At 37.7% G+C, this 21546-nt stretch overlaps 2 protein-coding genes across 3 annotated transcripts; one reads left to right on the forward strand and one right to left on the reverse strand.

Annotated features, from left to right (window-relative positions):
• Positions 1 to 8464: 8464 nt before the first annotated feature.
• On the reverse strand, positions 8465 to 9281 carry ND-B22 (NADH dehydrogenase (ubiquinone) B22 subunit). The gene is made up of 3 exons (XM_071591830.1): positions 9087 to 9281; positions 8869 to 9011; positions 8465 to 8792 (listed from the first exon to the last, which is right to left on the reverse strand). Exons 1-3 carry the CDS (start codon positions 9182 to 9184, stop codon positions 8599 to 8601), a joined length of 435 nt encoding a protein of 144 aa, XP_071447931.1. The 5' UTR covers positions 9185 to 9281; the 3' UTR covers positions 8465 to 8598.
• A 47-nt stretch (positions 9282 to 9328) lies between these two features.
• On the forward strand, positions 9329 to 17333 carry Der-1 (derlin 1). 2 transcript variants are annotated; one of them, XM_071591828.1, is made up of 7 exons: positions 9329 to 9396; positions 10831 to 11000; positions 11083 to 11194; positions 11597 to 11688; positions 13285 to 13433; positions 13515 to 13625; positions 15667 to 17333. In XM_071591828.1, the coding sequence occupies exons 2-7, from the start codon at positions 10848 to 10850 to the stop codon at positions 15806 to 15808; spliced, it is 759 nt and encodes a 252-aa protein (XP_071447929.1). In that variant the 5' UTR covers positions 9329 to 9396; positions 10831 to 10847; the 3' UTR covers positions 15809 to 17333. The 2 variants fall into 2 exon arrangements, with proteins under 2 accessions (XP_071447929.1, XP_071447930.1); XM_071591829.1 differs by lacking the exon at positions 9329 to 9396 and adding an exon at positions 10132 to 10309.
• The last annotated feature ends 4213 nt before the right edge of the window (positions 17334 to 21546 follow it).

Here is a 21546-nt window from a genome sequence, read left to right on the forward strand (position 1 = left end):
TGTATGACCTTGATATTAAATGAGTTTGTAATTTTCCACAGATTTTATTTCACAGTTCAATGCATTTCACCAACTTGTGATGAAATGAGTTGTACTGTGATATAAAATCTGTGGAAAATCACAAACTCATTTAATATGGCACCAGTTCTGTTTAGGACAGCCTTACAAGCACTCTAGCTATTGTCTTGATATAATTTCTATTAAATACTGAACCTATCTTGCTTGTGAATATATTGCATAGTTTTCTACTTTCTTGTACAATGACTGGAGTCCAAAAACTCTTTTTATCTCTATAATAACCCAATAATTTATCAGTCCTGTCTTTTGTTCTATCACAAAAGCATCTATGATTGTTTGTGTAACAGTAGGCAACCTTAAATTGGTCTTTTGGAAAGGCCTTCCCTATTTTCAGGAATGCATCTTGGTAGAACAGTAATTTGCACCACTTTTTTTGGGATGTGTCCATCACTTTAGGGGGATGATAAAAGAGTGAAACTATTTTATTCATTATCTTTTTTGCCAGCATTGAGTCTATACAGCTACTGTTGTATACATTTTTTGTTACAATCTGTCCAATATTATTAAGTTTGTGGTTGTACTTGTCCTAAGAGAGTGGTGCATTGAAAAGCCGGTTCAACATAAAATGATGTGTGGGCATTTTTTGGGAAGAGTGAAGTTAGAAGTTAAATGATATGATATGACCTTTGGCTGTATCTTTACAGAATACTGAAAACCTTTTATTACCTTTGATATCTTAACATCCAAAAAGTCGAGTTTCCCTTCCTTCTTCTCACATGTGAATTGAATTCTGTCAGATTGCATGTCAAACATTTTAAGAAAACGATCTAGCTGTCTATCCGTGCCCGTCCGCACAATGAATATGTCACCCACATATCAGAATCAGCAATGAATATTATGGGTGTCTACCATGGTTTTGCTGAATAATTTAACTTCAAAGTCATTCATGTACAAATATCCAGGAGTGAAGATAATTGGGATCCCATTGCCAATCCTTCCATTTGCCGATAATAGCCCCCGTTGAATTTGAAATAATTCTCCACGCACACACACTCTTTCAAGTTTCAAAATCACTGAGGAATAGTAGTTCCGCTCCTGCACACTTCAGTTCCTGTTCCGCTGATAAATGATCCTGATAGTTTCATACACTGGGACATTCATGAACAAGTTGGGCACATTGAAGGACACTAGTCTGTGATTGGAAGGTGGAGGAGTAATTGACGATAGTTTTTTGCAGGGGTCCACTGAATTTTTCAATCCAAATTTGGGTTGAAACAAAGTAAACTCCCTGAATTGTATTTTCAACAGTGCGGCTAATTTCCTTGATGGCACGGTGACACTGGAGACAACTGGTCTAACTGGAATGCTATATTTGTGTAATTTTGGTAACCCAAAGAATTTTGGAGCCCTCGGATTCATCACTATCACTTGGTACGATTTCTTTCACCTCCACCATATGTAAATAAGCAACTTTTATGTGTAACTCTGCACCTGAGGATGACGCCGATGCGTCAAAATTAGTGATATGGAATATAAAATTGAGTGGAAAGATACATGCTATTTTTAAATCAGTTATTTGTATTCCTTTATTTGCATACAGCACTTCAATGTCAGCACAACTAGAAATTGCTGAACAAATATACTGTTATGTGAATCAGTAGAGTCACTGCATACTGAATTACTTAATATTTATTTAGGCAACTTTCCACAATTGTAACTCTCTGAGATGGTCTAGACTGTCATTCAAATTTCAAACCATGTTGCCATGTCTCTGGAAGAGAAAAATTATTTAACTAAGACCCAAACAAGGCAAATTATAATTGTTATAATGCAATTAAGAATATTATCAATTTGAATTCGATCTCATGGGGAAATTTTTGAGGTGGGAATATATTTGCTAAGTAAAGTCAGTTATCCTAAAGTGACTACAACACTACCCAATTATTACACCAGCCCAACCTCCTCTGTCTCTTAACTTTTGCCAGCTCAAAAGTCAGTACCCAATACTCACCAGATTTTACCGGACAAGATTCTTGTAAATACTTGTTATACCCTTAAAGAAGTAGTTAATAGAGGAGGAGACCAACAGTTGAGGTCATTTGTGCCAGGAGGGAGAGATGGGTAATCTGGTAGGGTTAGGATGTTCAGCGAGTGGAGGGTGGAGAGAAACCCAGGGTCAGCATTAGCCTACTCTCAAAACCCAGCCACCATTGGAATTCAAACCCGGGTCTTTGGGGTGGGAAGCTAGTACATCAGCCATCTAACCATCATGATTCCCTTATATCCTTTAAGTTTACTGAATAGGAGCAACCACAATGAAAGCAATGGACTCTAAGTAGCTAATTTACTCTTCCACTTCAAAAAGAATTGACAGAATGAGACAAAGCCTTTAATGGAAGTGTTGTGAAAAATTTGCTATTTTTTCCTTCTTTGATGTGGTATATATATATATATGTGTGTGTGTGTATATATATAAAAAAAACATAAACACAGTAATCAACCCGAAGGTCGGTTTAGTAGTTGATGGCAGAGATCACCCAGTACTAAGCCCTATACGGCGTGTGAAAATTCACACAACAGGGTAGGGGGGCCAGTTCCTTTCCCTGAGCCGGTTATGGTTTCCCAGGAAGACCTGGTACCCGAAAAATCACTTAAGCTTGGGTGGAGCTGCAGGTGCCCGGAGTGCCTTGCCCGGGAATCGAACCCGGGACCCTCCGGTCAGCAGTCCAACGCTCTACCCACTGGACTACCACGACCCTTGTGTATACTATATATATATCGATGATATAGAAACACTCACATGAGCAGTATAATATTTGGACGGTACAAAAGAACACAAATAAAATAGTAACACTTAAATGGACACTCACATTGTAGATTCTTTAAGCTTTCGGCCTTCTTCAAGTAAGACTGAAAATTTTCCGAAGAGCAGTTAGGGGACCGGGGGGGGGGGAGATGCAGGGAATGCTTGGAGGGAAATTAAAGATGGCGGTTAAGGGTGGGAATTTTGAAATATCAGAAAGCTTGTATATACGTAGATTTTCGAGTTCTCACCTCTATCTTGGTGGCTGAATCAGGTAGGGATTCTAGGATGCAAAAGGCAAAACACTGGTCAAATGAAAGGTTGTGGGAATTGGTGTGTGAAGGGATAAGAAGAGAAGAGAGTGAGGCAGAATTGCAGGAGAACCAGTGATTGTTCATCTGAATTGATAAGGGGGTAATGCATTCACCTATTGGGTTAGTAAGGATGAGGTCACGTCATTGTTGTGTTAAATAGGAAACAGTTTTTTAAAATAGGTTTTCAGTCTGCGATCCGGGGAAATAGGTGGTACAAGTCATGCATCAGATGTGGGCTTGTTTTTATGTGGTGTGTGTGGTCGGGTGAAGTGGTGGATTTTATTTGGTAGGAGCTTTATTTTATATATATATATATATATATATATATTATTAAGTAATCTACCGGTTAAGGTAGGTTTTTGGATGGACATAATTACTAATTAAATTATTTGTGACCCCTAGCAAAACATAACATCCTACTTTACATCAAGTCCCTCTTCTGCTCTGAGTACTTTCTTCCTCCCTTCATCCCATCCAACATCCCTATCCTGTTCCTTCCCTTTCCTCGTTTGCCTAACATTCTCCCCTCAATTACAGTCTTTAACATCCCACTGCCGGTCAATACCCCATTCATCCACTTTTCCTGCCCCCAAAGGATTTCTCCCAACAAACCCCTCTCCTCGCCCACCATACCAAGTACTTCCTTGTTTGTTTTCTTCTCTGTCCATTTCACCTTCTCCATTCTTCTCCACACCTACATTTCGAAAGCCTCCAGTCTACGTCTATCCTCCTGCTTCAACGACCACGTTTCCGCGCCGTACATAGCTACGCTCCATATCAAAGTTTTTACGAGTCTTTTCTTAACATCCTTACTCAACATCCCCGTCATCAACTCCCTCCTCTTTGTGAAAGCCTCTTTGCCTAGTGCAATTCTTCTCCTTACGTCCCTACTACTTTGACCGTGTTGGTCCAAAACACTACCGAGATACGTAAACTGTTCTACCTGCTCTAGTTTTTGCCCTCCTATTTTAATGTTAAGCTTAGCCTTTTTCTTTCTTGAAAATCACATAACCTTTGTTTTCGTGAAGAATTCTCGGGTCTTCCACCGGGTCAAGGGTTCCATATTGGCCGACGTTTCGATGCCCGACTCGTGCATCGTCTTCAGGGTTGATTGCTGCCATTCCGTATTTGGCCGTCTTATATACCTGAGCTCACGCCTCAGGTGACCTGTGATTGGCCCGAGGAGGGGGGACCTCCTGATTGGTCGCCGGGCAGTTGTGGTCTGTTCCTTCCTTTCTTTACTTGGTTTAGCACCGGTTTCCATGCATTGCTGAGGGAAAATACGGAATGGCAGCCATCAACCCTGAAGACGATGCACGAGTCGGGCATCGAAACGTCGGCCAATATGGAACCCTTGACCCAGTGGAAGACCCAAGAATCCTTCACGAATCAAATACGCCGGGAAAGCACCAGATCTTACTTAACCTTTGTTTTATTAATATTGATTCTCATCCCATACCTGTCGCACTGAATTTCCAATTCACTAAGCAATGCTTGCAGCCCCTTGGCTGACTGACAAACTAAAGCTTGGTCATCAGCAAACCTAACTGATTTTACGAATTCCCCGCCCACTTTCATTCCTACCTCCAGTTCTTCCCATGCCTCTTTAATCATTTCCTCTGCATACAGGTTGAACAGCAACGGTGATAATGGGCAACCCTGCCTTATACCTCTTCCTAACAGTGCCCAACCGGACTCCCCATTCCCACCTGAGCAGTCTGAGACATGTACAGGTTGCGGATTAGCCTCCTTTCCCTCCAATCTATTCCTATTTTCTGCAGAATACTCATTAGTTTTTCCCAATTCACTCTATCGAAGGCTTTTTCAAAATCTACGAAACAGGCAAATACCTCCTGGTTGTGTTCTATATTCCTCTCGATTAATAATCTCATTACTGCAATGGCATCACGCGTACCTCTCCCCTTCCTAAACCCAAACTGATCATCCCCTAAAAAATCATTTGCCCTACTCTCTATCCTTTTGTTTATGATCCTAAGAACAACTTTAGCTACGTGGGATATCAATATATATATATATATATATATATATATATATATATATATATATATATATATATACACACACACACATACATATACCTGTATATATACACATAGTAAGTGGTAAGGAATATATGTACATATATGATTGTGATAAAAACAGATTTCCCTCCCATGGACATGGTAGAAGCATCCAATGACCCCTAGAGCAGTGCTGACGGGGGTAATAACAATGGCTCCAAGTAGGGTCACTCATGCCAGATAGGTCGAAGGTTAGGAGCCTGATGAAAGGTAGTTCATGCAGCATCTGTTCCTCAGTGAGGTGGCTGAAAAGGCATCTGACACCGGTGGGGCGACCAATAAGTGATGGTGTCACATTAAAAAAACTATTGAGGTAGGCAACAGGAAACCACCTCAATTATCATTCCCATGATTAAAATGATGGACACAACAGAGAATATTAGTCCTGGCAACAATGGGGCTCTGACCAATCGGCTATGTGTCGTACCCTGCAGTGGGGGAGGCAAAGTTTCCGCGGTCATCATCCCACAAAAACCCTTGCAAGGGAAAAACCAACTCAAAGGTCACTGTTACTCATAGGGAAAGTATCTGGGCCTCTTACCTCTTATTAATGCATTTTTTCTCTCAAAGACATGGAACTCGAATATTTTCAGCTAAATTGCATGAAACCATTATTTGGTAGCCATACTTCTGTTTGCCCAATATTGGACATACAAGAGCAGTAAAAAAATAGACTTTACGATTTTTCCTATTAACCATAATAACAATATGTTTTGGCTGTGTTAAGCTTGTTTTCTGTGGTCCAATTATACTAGTTTTGTTACTCCATTATAGAGACAATTATCATAGGATGTTTGATTGGAATGGCTGATAATCGTGGGTGGTTCCTACTTAACTCTTCAAGTGTCATGTAGTTAAGTGATAACAAATGACTAAATGACTTCCCATACTGCATCCTACCGAAAAAGTTTTTGTTTTCCAGTCTCGCGTTTCATTAGGGCTTGCATGGGAGATCAAATGACTGAGATTCCATGGTGATTCCAGCACCTATGTGTATTTACTCACAGCCAGGTTTTTCCTTGACATGGTATCTTTCACCATGCACCCTGCATTGAGCCTACTCACATATTCATCTGAAACTCCTGGTTCCTTTTGCTGTGTTCTACCCTTACATGAACTGCACTTCAAGAAGTGTCACTATACATTGTACTGCTAGGAGTTAACCCCTACTCCTTGCCCCATGTGCATGACTTCCTGGCAGCATACGAGCTGGAAGGGGATCGAGATGGTGCGGGGGCTAACGTACTGGCTTCCCACCCTGAGGGCGCGGGTTCAAATCCCGGCGGTGTTGAATATTTTTCAGAGGTATCTCGATCCCTACTTGAGGTGCTTTGTGGAGGGCACTTTGAGTGAGTACGCCGTCCGTCGGATGGGACGTTAAGCCGCGGACCCCTTGGCGCCTTTCGTAAAGAGTAGGCTAATGCCGACGCCGGGTTTCTCTCCACCCTTCATCCTTTCCTGTCCTTCCCCTATGGCGCAAATGACCTTAGCTGTCGGTCGCCTCCCCTCAAAACTACTACTACTACGAGCTGGAAGACTTCAACACTTCCATGGATCCATAACATTGTCATCATCATACACAATCAATAGTTTAAAGTGCTCCAAGCTCATTAGAGCAGCTTTCCTATTTCCATTCCTTATTTCCTATTAACTAGAGTACCCATCAGTTATACCTTCCATTTGAATCTCAGAATTATCCATTTGATCAATTTTCAGAGTCAAGGGTCTCAAACTGAATATTATCTTTAATTTCCAAGTGTCTCAGCCGTTTAAATTGCCACCGCTAACTTTACCGGAAGTTGATTATGATTTGTCTTCTCTTACGAAATACTTTTCGAACAACTACACTTTACCCTGCAGAATCAGCCTCATTCCAAGGTCAGATGCAGATCCCAATGTCAGTACCCATCAGTCACAGAGCTTTCTGTTGTTGCATTATATGTATGCACTTTGTAAATACCCTCATCATAACTGTGTATCTGCACACTTAATAATGCTTGGAGAAACTATTTTGATAAGTCTTGTAATGTTTGCAAATTACCATAGGAAGCCAATTTTAAATTACCCATATCACCTCCTACCCTAAAAGCCATTTCTTCAGTCCCACAACAAAGATCCTCTTTCTTCCTCTATTTTACTATACAATCAACCAACTTGCAACCAAAAAATCAATTAAAGCCAAACATAGGCATCAAGACAATCTCAAGAAGAAGAAATATTTAAAATTGCTTCTGGTTTATTAATGTGTAGGCTAGACATGGTAAATCTGAGAGAAGACACTATTAATTTTGACCTAGGTACTTGCATTGTAATATAACCATTTATGCATGCATGTCTATGTAGCCCCTTGTGAGAAAATTGTATTAGTTCTCGGTAAAAGTAAAATATTACCTTAACTGTTCGTTTTCTTAAGTAACAAAATTTGTCCTTGGAAAAACGGATATAATTCATTCATAATCAATCAAAAGAGATTCTCGAGATAATTTGAAAGAAGTCAGCAAAATTATGCAATGCTACCAAAAATATATACTTGATATCAAATCTAACAGATAGCTTGATAGAAAGCTCAACTGGTACCCTAAAGCATGTGAAACTTAAATCAAGAGTAGAGGCGCTAGTTCCTTTTCATGTGATGATCCAGAAATATATCATGCTCAAGTTTGGGAAGGTCTATCCAGAGCTAACTTTCTTTCTACTTGCGGATTTCTTCGAAATTGCGGCTTTCTAGTTCATAACAAACTCCGCCGCAAAAATATCATACCACCTTAGCGAGGACAACAATACACACGGTTTATTGCTATTCTATATAGAAGAGAGTATGGAAACACAGGCTATGCTGCAGGCTCCTTGGAACATGAATTATAAATGATCCTATAATGTCGTACAATTGCATTGAATAAAAATTAATGCACTCGTGAAAAACAAACACGTAAGAAGAAAAAACTAGCTAGGTTTGGGTACTAAAATGGTACGAGGTAATAACTCTTGCCTATGGTTGTTTTGGTTCATTTAGGTTTGGCTGAAATAAAATAAGGGAGAATATAAACAATGGTATCCTGATCATCCCACATGAAAAGTTCGAGGGGCTCCACCTTTTAACAACCACCTGAGTTTCTCATTGGACACACGAATTGGCATAAGATATCGGTGAAAAACAATATAACTATGACTCAGAATGCAGTACAGCAACAGTGCACCAATCGAATCTTATGCCTCAGAAATTTACAATAAATGTCAGAATCAGTATATTCGGGTACACAGAGGGATATTTCCTCTGGTAATACACGAAAATGCATGCCTTTATTATTTACTTTAACCTACAACATATTTTCAAAACAATTCATTACAAATTTACAGATTGAACAAATTCTAAGAGCCCATCTCAATGATGCGAATCCTTTTCCGTATACTTCCCGTACTGCTTTTCCCACCACTGAATGTATTCTTTCTTCCTTTGCTCTCTTCGAGCAAAATAGTCAGGATAAGCAGCTTTTTCCTGAGGACTCCAATAATCGAGGACCCAGTCAGGAGGGACAACATTTCGCTCAAAAGCAGAACCTCCAGGAGACTTCGCAACTGCATGAAAGTGAGCAAATCCCTCATAAGGAAACAACGCGTACAAAAACAATGTATGAAAACTGGTTAAACTTACATTTCTTCGGCTGCCAATGCCTTTTCTCTAATAATTCTTGCTCCCCCTTCAACAGAAGGTCCTTCGCTACTATCATATCTTTTTCATTTTTATGTCTATCAAATCGCTCACGTAAAACTACCGCTTCATAGCGAAATGATGGTCTGAGAAAGGAAACTTGTATGTAGGTCTTGTAAATTATAAAACTTAAGATTAGACTCAAACACATACATACATACCTCCGATCGTACCAGGATTCCAGGTTTCTTAAACTTCTTTTGTACAAACTACATACCCTTCTGGCATGGCTAACTAATTCAAGTGGTACCGTATACATTTTCTTTCCGTTTTATTCTATATATCCGAGTACTCTTCTGACTTCATCGGCTGCTGTATGTGATATCCCTCAAAGCAGCCCTCTATGCGACGTGCTACAGAACTTCTGTTGGATTGACGTTCATTTTTTGAAGATGAGCATCAAGTTTCGTACCCTAAACCGTTGTGATATGTAGACGTGACTGATTATCGTGTATTTTTAATATTTATGAGGTGAAGTGTGACAGTTGGTTTCATAATATTAGTGTTGCATCTATTTAGAATGTAGTACAGTTATTGTGTTGTAGAATCGCTAATTTACTTTGCACTCAAATTTTTCCGGCTGAGGTATTAGTTTCTAGTTGGAAGCCTCAACTTATGTGCAGTTTTCAGTAAGAAATGTTCTTTCGTCAAATGCCTACGATCCTTCAGTTATGTATCGTATTCTTAAATGTACTTGAGAATGAATTTAGCATTCTGGTGAATGGTCTTCAATTAATTCATACAGTGCTTGATTTGTGTTGTTCAATGTGTTTTTCTGTTTGTCGTTCATAAAATGATATGTATTGCAATCAACTACGGAACGTAATTGAATGACACAACTGATTGATGGTCACTTTTGCTATATTATAAACTTTTAAAGTTGTTGCTGGAAAGATACATATAATATGTTAGCGGTGTTGTAAAGTACCCTGTAAATGTTGTTTAGGTTGAACTTCCTAACGCCTACTGGAGAAGTCCATTAATTAGCTACTATATTGTCATAAAAAATCTATATTTCAACTATCTTAGTAACCCATCTCTTTAAATTCAAGTATGCTTTAAATCTCTAATACTGTACAATCAATCTCTAATCATATTTTTTTTTCAATGACTTGATCTGTGTTGTGCAAGCATATATTTGTATACCCTTTTCTCTTTGTACGAGCGACGCTGATATTTTATTTTTTCTCATATCTAACAGTTGCAGTATTCTATTTGATCTTTTAACCAAATCTGTTCGTGTAGGACCTGCTGGCTCCTTGGAACATTTATTAAAAAAGAAATAGTTTTGGCATCCAGAAATAACTCTCGATAAAGTTTAAACATCTTGTAGCCATTGTGGAGCATCAAAAATCCATCATATGAAATAACTATAATGAACTAGGTAGCCAACTAGTGTATTTTCGCTGTACGGTATACATCCACTAACCACGGCCTTTGCTATCTTAACGGAAATGAACATACTTTGATTTATCCTCCACCGTAATGAATGTCTTCTTGCCTTACTTATTCACAAATATTATACCCGATTGAAGCTCATTTATAATATTTCCTCTGCCAAAATATTGGCTAAGATTATTTTATGGTAATACTATATACGCATTTCCCAGGTACATGTAGGATGTAATTAATCAAAATTATAATCGGGGTAATGTAGTTTTTAGTGTGCAGTCATTTTTCATTTACAGGGCCATTTCTTTCCCAATATAATGGCGTCGTTTTTTCAATTTCGTGATGTGTATCAGATTTTAACTTCTGAATGTACTGTATACTTAATTTCTTGGATTGCTACAACTTTTTCATTTAAATTCATACTATTAGCTTTTTACAGTCTGTAGTCATTCTGTCTGCATAGCTCAGGAAACGAGCATAACTAAGTGCTTAATTGACTTTCTTTCTTTCCAGGTTACTGAAGGGAAAAAATGAGTGATATAGCAAATTGGTTTAAAAGTTTACCCATTTTCACTAGGTGGTGGCTTGGGTTAACAATATGTTTTTCAATTCTTGGAAGATTTGGCTTGATTCATAATTACTCCTTAATTTTGCTATATGAACCATTTGTTCGGAAATTCCAGGTAAATATTCCCCTAATATTTTTTCTTTTTCAGGTTTGGGTACCTGCAAGATTAAATTTTACAAATATTAATTTTTTTTCAGATATGGAGGCCAGCGACCGCATTATTTTACTATCCGCTGACTCCATCAACTGGATTTCATTTTATGATTAATCTTTATTTCTTATACAATTACTCCTTAAGATTGGAAACAGGTGAGTCCGGATGGATTTTTCTTTAAATCACTACTTATTCATTCAGTTAAATAATTTAATAGAAAACTTATAATCTTGGAACTAATTTAAATCACTCCCAAAATTTTAATACGTTCCATTTTATCAATAGATTTGAATGTCTTCGCATTGATTGTTTTATTTCTATGTTGCTTTTCAATTTCATGATAGCATAATTTTCTATGTAAAAAGGAATTGATTAATTACTCTACCTGGCTTGCAGATAAACCAGACTCATTCCTAGCATGTTTATTTTACAGTAAATATCTTTGAAAAGGGAGCATAGTAAAAAGCTCAATGTTAACATATACATTGATGAATAAAGCCGCATATAATGTTCATTAAATTTATTCCATGGATTATTAGATTTCAAAATCATTTCAGGCGTTTTTGACGGAAGGCCTGCTGACTATCTCTTTATGCTTCTTTTCAATTGGATATGCTGTGTGATTGTTGGACTTCTTGTAAATATCCCTGTGAGTTAGCATTCTTTTTTTTTATTCTACCTCATATTGTGACAATATAACCTATGTTTTGTACATATATGCAGATTTATAAATTAGCTAAAATATCCAGTTGATCAGCATTTCCCAAATCAGGAATTTTGCAGATGGTATTGCAATAGTACTGTAGCTCCAGTTACCATACATTTATCCTTCCATATTTTTGCAAAACCAAATTTTAAATCTTATTTAAAGTATTGTAGAAAGAATCGACCCTAGCCATACGTATAATAGTAGGCCATGAATATGGTGAGGGAAATTAGAGGAAAAATAAATAAAAATGAATTAAAAAATAAAATTATATAGAGGGTTAGAACAGAACTAATGATGAAACAAAATACAACAGCAAAACGCTCTCGCCAACTAGTACTAGATAGCATTGACCCCTGCCCTTATCAATCACTCTCCCAGACAGAGCTTGGGAGAGATTTTTCCCTGTCCCCACCAAACACAAGTAATAAAATAAATGCAAATTAATCATGCACTCTCTAGCTTGGGTGTACTAAATAGATTGATCCTTGTTAGTCTCAAGCACTCACACACCCAGGGCTTGCGAGAGATTTCTCCCTGCACCAGTGGCCAGCCAATCACTCACTTGGGTATGCATAAATGTCTTAACCCTTGCAAATCTTACTAACCCAAACAGGTCTTCTGTGGAATATTTTCCAGCGTTAGTCCTGTAACTCGCACTTAGGGAAAGTACCTCCCTCAATGTTCTGTGCACTTCTGTTCTAAACATCCTAAATCATTTCACTTTTTAATTTATTTTTATTTATTTATTTCTCATCTCTAATTTCCCTCACCATATCCTTTGCCCGCTATTAAGAGTACACCTGGTGATGATTCTTCCCATATTATTCATATGGCCGTAGTTACTGCTTCTTCTAATTCCTTGTTTTAGGTGTCAAAATGGTGCTTAAATAGGTGAATATATTGTTTTTTCCTATTAACTACGTATTCTTTTGGCTTGGATTATGAGTCTAGTAGTGGATTTGCATTCTGATACAGTGAAAATAATTAAAAGGAATAAAAGAATTGTCTCATTTAGTATATTATATTAAAAAAATAAAATTGGTAAAATGATCCATTTTTTATGTCTGAGGGGGGCAGGTGCACTGCTGATGGCCATTTGGTATTTCATTATGAGCAATTTTGGATCACAATTTGGTCACATTAAATATATGATGTGGAGAATTTTCACATCCATTTATTTTCCACTGATCAAATGTGAACTGCCACTAAACCATGCTAAGAGTTATCTCAGAACAATGAAAGGCAAAACATTTCCTCCAACTTTAGTTATAGGTGTTTATTGTATCAATTTTAGTTCCAAATTATTTTGTGCTTGATAAAAATTAAAACTTCTCTCCTATTCAGTATCTTCAGAGCTCATAAGACTTATTTTTTCACTTGAAATTTTTATTTAATCTTTTAAACCAATAATGTCCCAATTACTGTATGGTCATGCCAATGTCTTTTTGGTAAAAGAGATTTTTTTTAGGTATAAAGATAGAGAAGCTCTTAATATTCAGGCAAAATGCTGATTCCCACTTAAATATTTATTTTCAGCTATTGATGGACCCAATGGTCCTCAGCGTTTTGTATGTTTGGTGTCAACTGAATAAAGATGTCATTGTTAACTTCTGGTTTGGATCTCAATTCAAAGCAATGTACTTGCCATGGGTGCTATTTGCTTTCAAACTCATCATATCCGGCGGGTACGTATCATTATTAGTATGAATTGTTTGCTTATTCCCTTTATGATTGATAAAACTGATCCTAGTTCATTTTTATTGCAGAGGAATTTTGGAATTGGTTGGTATTATGGTTGGCCATCTATATTTCTTTTTGATGTTCACATACCCTCAAGAACTAGGAGGACCCAGTCTACTAGCAACACCTAGCATATTGTAAGTCATTACCATTTATTCTAAACTTCTGCGAAAGTGCTGATTAAAATATGTAATTATAATATTTCAGTTAGTTCAACTTGTCCCCTGATGAAAACTCAAATGAAAAAACTAGTCCTAGTTATCCTTAGTAGTAGATACATAAGTAATTGATGGAATCAGATAAGTTATCTCTGCCTCAACCTTGAATTCAAATCTTTACAAGCATATGTTTTATGCATGCATTTATTGTATTGCTATATATTTTTTTCTGGTTCACTCTATTAATGAATTCCTTTCATTCAGTCTTGTGAACAGTTTTCATAATTGAAGCTATCCTCAGTTGATCGCATAAATCATTGTTGTGCTTCATCTAGAAAACTCCGACTTTGCATGTGGTACAAATCAGACTATAACAACTTCTCCTTCAACATTTTAGGAATATTAGCCCAGGTATACCATCTTTCCCATCAGTTTTCCTAAATTTAATTTCCTCAAGTAAGCTAACCTTAATGATAATTCATTCTCCATGTCCAAGTAAGCTGGTCTTAAATTTTTTTCTTATAATTTTCTTGTTAAAATTCCTCTGGTTCATCAATACCTGCCCACTCTGATAGTCTGTATGCATTTATCTTTGTTCCTGTACGTGGACTGTGCAATAAATGTGTGAACTGGTGCAATCTGGTGGCCATGACTTGGACTATAGCCCCACCCACTAGTGGCGCTAGTTGCCTGAGACCCAATGAGCCATCTGTGCTTGGCAGATTGTCGATTGTCTATGGTGGCAGATATGTTAGTTTCTTTTTTCCTTGTTTTTATTGTTTGCCATAAATGGAAATTGAAGAAATCACAGAGCAACAAATTGGCATCAAGTTTTTGTTGAAGTTCGGTAAACATTATCCAGAAATACTGAAATGGTGGCAGCTGTTTACGGTGATAATGTTCTGAAGAAAGCATCCGTTTTAGTGGCTTAAGCATTTTAAAGATGCACGACAAGACGCCACTTTTTGGATGATGCAAGGCTGGGATGACCTTCAACCACCTGTGTTGATGACAACATTGATCATGTTTGGTCCCTTACCCTTGCCGATTGTCGATAAACTGTCCGAATGATAGCTGATGAACTGAATTTTGGAAAGTGCACACTATTTTAACCAAACTCAACAGTGCACACTATTTTAACCAAACATGATGGATGGATCCTTCACCATGACAATGCACCTGCACATTCGGCATTGATTGTTCGCCAGTTCCTGGCAAAATATAAGTCATCATTCTCGGTTGTCCTCCTTATTTGCTAGAGCTTGCCCCCTGTAATGTTTTCCTATTCCCAAATTGGGAACATCCCTGGCATCATCATCAGCATTATAAGGCTAAAAATCATGCTTTTACAAAAAAATTCATCAATTGATTTCATTCAGGTAGATACAATCATTATCACCAGCTGAACCCGCAGTGGTTTTTTGAGTTTTGGGAATAAGAAAAAGTTGTTTTAGGTGAGATCAGGAGAATAGGGCAGATGTGGAAAATTTTCAAAACCACATCACTTTGAGTAGCTTCAGGTGTGATGTGGTGGAAGTCAAGCATAATGAAAAAGCACTTTTCCACTTGATAAGAGGAAAAGTGCTTTGATCAGTTATTCACCACATCACTTTGATTGCTAGTTGTGCAGGGTGTGCGATTGCAGGTTGCAGAAACCTTAAGGTTTCAGGCTTCACTTCATGAAAGTTTTGTATATCCATCAAATAAAAGAGGGAACATACTTTTCTCCAGAATTCATTTGGGCTGGTGCAATGGGGTTTCACTGTGATCAGGTGCTGTATGAGATACCTAATCACAGTTAAATGCATTGTACCAAACCAAACTTATGGAAAAGTAGAATCTCTTCTTATGATGGTGAATCTCTTGGATGCAGTTGCTCTGTAATAAATTTCCTATAATTTAGAATTTACTTAAATGATGCAAAAATGAGATTCTTCTGTTCAAAAATTATCATGCCTGTTTTTATATTGTATGTTCAATGAAATGAATTTCATATTTGATTTTTCCTTAAAATTTATAGGTATGACTGGTTTCCTAATCGACAAGGAGGGATCCATGGCTTTGGCCAAGCTCCTGCTTCCAGGCGTGATGATGTTCGGGGTGGTGGATTTGGAAGAAACCAGCACAACTGGGGAAGAGGAAATATTTTAGGAGGAAACTGAAAGAACCCTTCTAATCTAAAGGCCCAAAAATTGTTATTACAATTTATTATACTGTTTTATACCTCAAAAATATTGTATCTATTTTGTAAATGGATTCCTGTTTTTATTTATGGAATTATTGAAGTATAAAATAATTGATGTGACAGTAAGCATATGTGGACACTCAAAAAAAAATTCCTTGGGAATTAAAATCTTGTCGTCGTTCAAATTGGTGTTGCTATTAGCATTCAAGCTAGGTGTTACTAAGCTTATTTCAGTGAAAAGCTGTGAACTAAAGAGAGGCTGCTGCCAAATAGTGGTTCTAGAATGACTGATTACTTGGAAGAAGTACGCAATAATTGTGGCATCAGCCCATATTGTGCCAACAAATCAATAAAAATGTAACACATTGCATATTCCCGGCCATAACTACTGCATCTGCTAGTTATTGAGGTAAATTTTAGCAGAGAATATGGAATATCCAAATTATATTCCAGAAAATACAACACCTTTTGTATTTATCTTTGTGCCTACTAACTTATGGGATTTTATTATACTGATTTGGTAATGGTTTTAGACTGTTCTCTTTAGACTCATTGAAAACTTTTTATTACTGGAATGATCATATTGATTGTCCAGATTAACATATTTTTGGTGGTGAATAACCTATTTTGGTTGGCTCATGAAATATTATGAATTCATGCATGAATTCGCGTAATACTTATGTCAACTCATCAGTCATATGGTTATAAGATAGCACACCATTACAAACTAAAAAAAATCTAGCCTTTCTGATCTTAAATTCCAGACAGTTTGCAACTGCAAGTAAAAATGTTAAGGTTAACTGAAGGAATGAATATTTAGCACTCATATGGACAAGAATGTAATGAGATTGGTATAACCATTCTTTAACTTTCTGAACAGAATATGCCAACTATTTTGCTACTTCATTCTCTCTTTACCTATTATGTGCAATTTCTCTCTCTAAGCATAAGCTGCAATTGGGATAAAAGTCAAGGTGCGTCTTAGCTCTTCCTGTCTAAGAAAAACCTGATTAATGAAACACTAACATGTTATTTTTTTTAAATAGTCCCAAGAAGTGGCAAAATGTGCAACTTTTTTACAAATAGAATAACTGGATTTGAATTTAATGAATCTGAATCAAAGGTTTAAGACCTTAAGGCTTTGATTATTCTAAAAACAACAGATTTCTACATTTCTTAAACCTTAATGAACATTGAGGTAATTTGCCAATTGGTTGGGTTAACATGATGTTCTATTTAGATAAGTTGGCATGCTAATTGCTTAAGGTCAGTTTCATTTTCGCTAAGAACTTTCTGTTAGCAACTTACATGGTGTCATATGATTTATTCTTACTTGCATTTGCTCGATGTGAATTTAAAAGAATATTTACCATATATTTCAGTGTTTGTCTCAATTTAAGGTAATTATATAAGAAGGAAATACTGAATGCCATGGCAAGTGATATCTGTATGTAACAGTTTGACAAGTGATGTAAAATAAATGTCTGTCATAACAATGGAAATTGGCCAAAGTAAAATTTTCTTGTAACAAACCTCAACAATTATAATTAACTCGTACAGTCAATTGTAGGTCAACTCAGTAATTTACATCAAGGCAACATCCCACAAAGATTCTGTATGGATGCATGATTGATGCTTTGAAACATCAGTCATGAAAAGAGAAAGGAAAAAGTCTGAAAAGAATACAGTGGAATATGTCCTATGACCGCTTTTTATATATTCCTCTGTGTTTCTTGACTTTTCAAAGGTTGTCATGGTAGAATTCACCAAATTGCATCAGAAACCACTGTTTGATCTCTTGAATGATATCATTTTTATGTCAAATCTCTGAACCCACAATGATTTTTTTGTTCTGGGAAAAAAAGTTTTCTGGAGCAAGATTGAGAGAATAGGGTGAATTTGGCAACATTTCAAAGCCACATTGCTTTGATTCCTCAAACAACCTCAGCAGAGTGCAGTAAGAGGCACCAGTGGTGGGCAGACCATTCCCCAAGTAGTCTGCTAAGACAACTCCACACCATGTCCCAAAATAACAGAGAACATGACCTTACCTGCAGACTTCTGCACCTTAGGCTTCTTTGAAGGAGGTGAGTCACCGTATTTCCATTCCTTGCTCATCTCTTCAATCCCTGGATCATACTGATAGATCCAAGATTCATCCATTGTCCTTGATACAATGATTAGGGACCATAAAGTCTCGATCACGTGCAAAAAAAGATTTCAAATAAATAAATTGTTACCAGGTGACCATAAAAATCCTCTTTGTTTTCCTCCAAAAGATTTCAACACCTACCTTGACCGAACACACCATGTTTGCTTCTGAAAAGTAGTAGATAGTCCTAGAACCCAGCACACTGTCATCTTTGACACTCACAGTTCTTGGTAAATAATACTCCACACACTGCCATAGTCAAGATCAGTCTAATTCTTGGTCATTTGGACAGTTGCTCTTCAGCCTAATTGGATCAAGTTCTCCACTTTCTTCACTGTGGAAGCATCATGTATCAGGATGTAGCAGCATGATGGCCTTCCACTTCTTGAATCTTCTGCAAGGGACATACAAGGGTGGGACCCAAAAATAACAGGAATTTTGTTATTGATTCTTTAGTTCTCAATATATTTATATTAAATTTTGTTCGTCTTCAAAGTATTCCCCATTGACCACAATTCACTTCTCCAAATGATGCTTCCATTGTTTGAAACATTTATGAAATTCATTTATCGGCGTGTCCTTCAGGCCTTCTAGTGAGTTTTGTTTTACCTCCTCCACAGTGTCAAAACGCTTTCCTTTCATGTCCCTTTTGAGTCTGGGGAACAAAAAGAAGTCACAGGGATCTAAATTCAGTGAGAAGGCAGGGTGGACAATCGATGTCATGCTGTTTTTTGTCAAAAACTGCATCAAGGAGAGGGCGTTATGAGCCGGTGCGTTGTCATGATGGAAGTACCAGTTGCCTGTGTGCCAAAGATCTGCTCTTTTGAACTCCACGACATTCCAGACATCTCACAGAGTTGATCAATGGTTCTGTACCGGTGTTCATGAATGAGGGCATTGATTTTGTTGACATTTTCGTCAGTTCTTGATGTTGAAGGATAGCCTGGACAGGTTTGGTGTTCAATTGACATTTCACCATTTTTAAAACGTGTAAACCACTCGTAGAGTCTGGTTTTGCTAAGGGCTGCTTTCCCATAAGCAGTCTTGAGCATTACAATAGTTTCCGCGGTCGATTTCCCCAACAGGAAACAAAATTTCACTGCAGTGCGTAGCTCTTGATAATCCACCATCATGTTTTTCGCCGAAATGAAATAAGTTGTTTCACTGAAACAGCTCTCCGGACTGATCCAGTGACAGCGATGGCGCTGCGCATACTGATATAGGAGGTGTAAGCCTGATGTAAGACCGGCCAAACAAGGGCTTCCCCCACTCTCACTCCCCACCTCAGCCCAATTCCCATTAATTTTGGGTCCCCCCTCGTATGGCCAGCTAAAAATTCCCGTGAATCGTGAATTTCCCTGGCACTGTGACCTTTCAAATGAATTTAACCCCTCTGCGCAATCCTCAGTACGTGAAACGCTGCAGGCTTCATTTGCCGTCGACATATGCCGTACGTCCTGCTCTATTCTATTGGTTTCAAATTTTTTTCTGCAGTGCCATTGAATTTTTTTAATATCTATGGTAGCCCATGGTCTCTTAGATAATGAGTCTTCTTAATCATTCTGTTTTTCCTACATGAAAAGGCACTCAATTAGGAAGATAAATCTAGCAAGTCCATGTCTTTATGAGATAAGCAAGTTCTTTGCATTGACGCTTTGTCCTCAGGTCCTGTGTTTTTTTGCTTGATATGATCTTTCTATCAAAATTTCTCTGGAACCATTCGTGCATCATTCTTTCTTTTTTTTCATCATAACAGTCCCTAGGGCCAAAGGCCTCACCACCATCTAGTCTCAGTTGTTAGATTTCTTTCTAGACAAAGAGAAGTAAAAAAGCTTTGTGTATAACACTTAATGGATTCCATTAAGGATAAACTTTTTTGAGTGAAGATAATATAGAGGATTTAGTAGAAGATTTGGACTGAGAAAGTGAAGTGAGCATTGTAACTGATAGTGCAAGTTCAAATGAGGAAGTTTGATCGAGAGACACTTTGTTGAAAAGATACTGCCGACCGGGAAGAACTCTAGGCCTGAAAGAAGATGTCAAGTGTTCTCTGCATGAGGTAAAAGGAGGGATACAGTGTATTGGTGCCCCAACGGCAATGCAGGTCTATGTTTAGAGGATTGTTTTGATTAACATCGCACAAAACTGAACTTTTAGAACAGAGGTTCTAAACTTAAACGGGAATGAAGAAGTGAAAATGTGATAATTACGTAAAAAACTTTTTACTAAATAGAATCAGCAATTGAACAGGAGGTTAATTTTTTTTTAATTTTTATTTAATAAGATATCAATTTAGAAGAAATAATTTTTCTGCAATGCTGCAGACAGAGAGATCTGAACAAAGTTAAATACTGCAAGCACGGCCCAAGCATTTAAAGTCCTATACCAGCTTGAAGGGTTAATTACACTGTGAGCCTCTTTTCTTCTCCATACTATGAGTTACTTCAATCTAAGTCTTCCTAAAACAAAACAAACCAATTTAATAGCTGTAGGTAAAACCATAATTTACATAAGGATCAAATAATATGCAGAATAAATTTTATTCAGATATCTCACTTATTCCTTCCTATGGACTATAAACTTAATGTGGTGGTACAACTTGTGCATTCTGATGACCTCTAGAACTGTGCTAGGGGGGGGCATTATTTACTCCTGGTAGGGTCACCTATGCCAGATTGGTCAAAGGGTAGGAGCCAGACGAAAGGTACTTTGGACAGCATCTATTCCTCAGCAAGGTGCTGTGGAAAAACAAGTACCATTGACAAAACAAGGATGTGTGGAGTGTATGCAATACAGTGTGAGTGTAGAGTGCAAATATGCAAAAAATTAGACCTGTTAGACAATTGGAAATGGTCCAATGAGTGAAGGACACTCCCCTCCTCAATGACATTCAGTTCACTTCCGCCTCCCCCTCCTTTCCATCAAATTTTGTTTGTAAACATAGACCACGCTTGACACACAACCACCCCCGTCCTCGAGTGCCCCCCCCAGGGTGTGGGGTATTCCACCACCACCCTTCCAGAAGGGCCTAATCCCTTGGCTTGGATTCTAACCCTCAGCCCACCTACTGGCCTCGTCCCGGCTGCCAATGGGTTATTGGTGACTGCCATCATTCACCCAAGTGGACCACTTCGCACTTGAAGACTATGTGTACTGTTTTTAACAAGGTCGAAACTCTGCTAGGTCTGTTGTTTTTCTGCTATCCTTTGTAAACATCTTCCTTTTCTTCCCCCCCCCTTCCCCTCATTTCCTACTATGTCCACTCCCCTCCTTCCAGAATCTGAGATGTATATAAGACAGCACACAACTTCATTTTGTTACCTGATGATGATGTAATACATCAAAAGCCAGTCATTAAATAAAATTTCATCAACTGGAAAAGAGCTACAATCAGTTATCCATTATGTTCGACTTCCACCACATCACACCTGAAGCTACTCAATTAGTTCTCAGTATCATTGACAAGATGATGGAGAGCATAGCAAATGACTTGCACTGCCAAATTACCTCAAATAACTCGGCCAATTCAACGAATAGGTGGATGATAATGTTGAAGAGACATG

Source organism: Hetaerina americana, unplaced genomic scaffold (genome assembly GCF_022747635.1).
Source record: "Hetaerina americana unplaced genomic scaffold, ioHetAmer1.1.p SCAF_5, whole genome shotgun sequence".
Classification (NCBI taxonomy): Eukaryota; Metazoa; Arthropoda; class Insecta; order Odonata; family Calopterygidae; genus Hetaerina; species Hetaerina americana.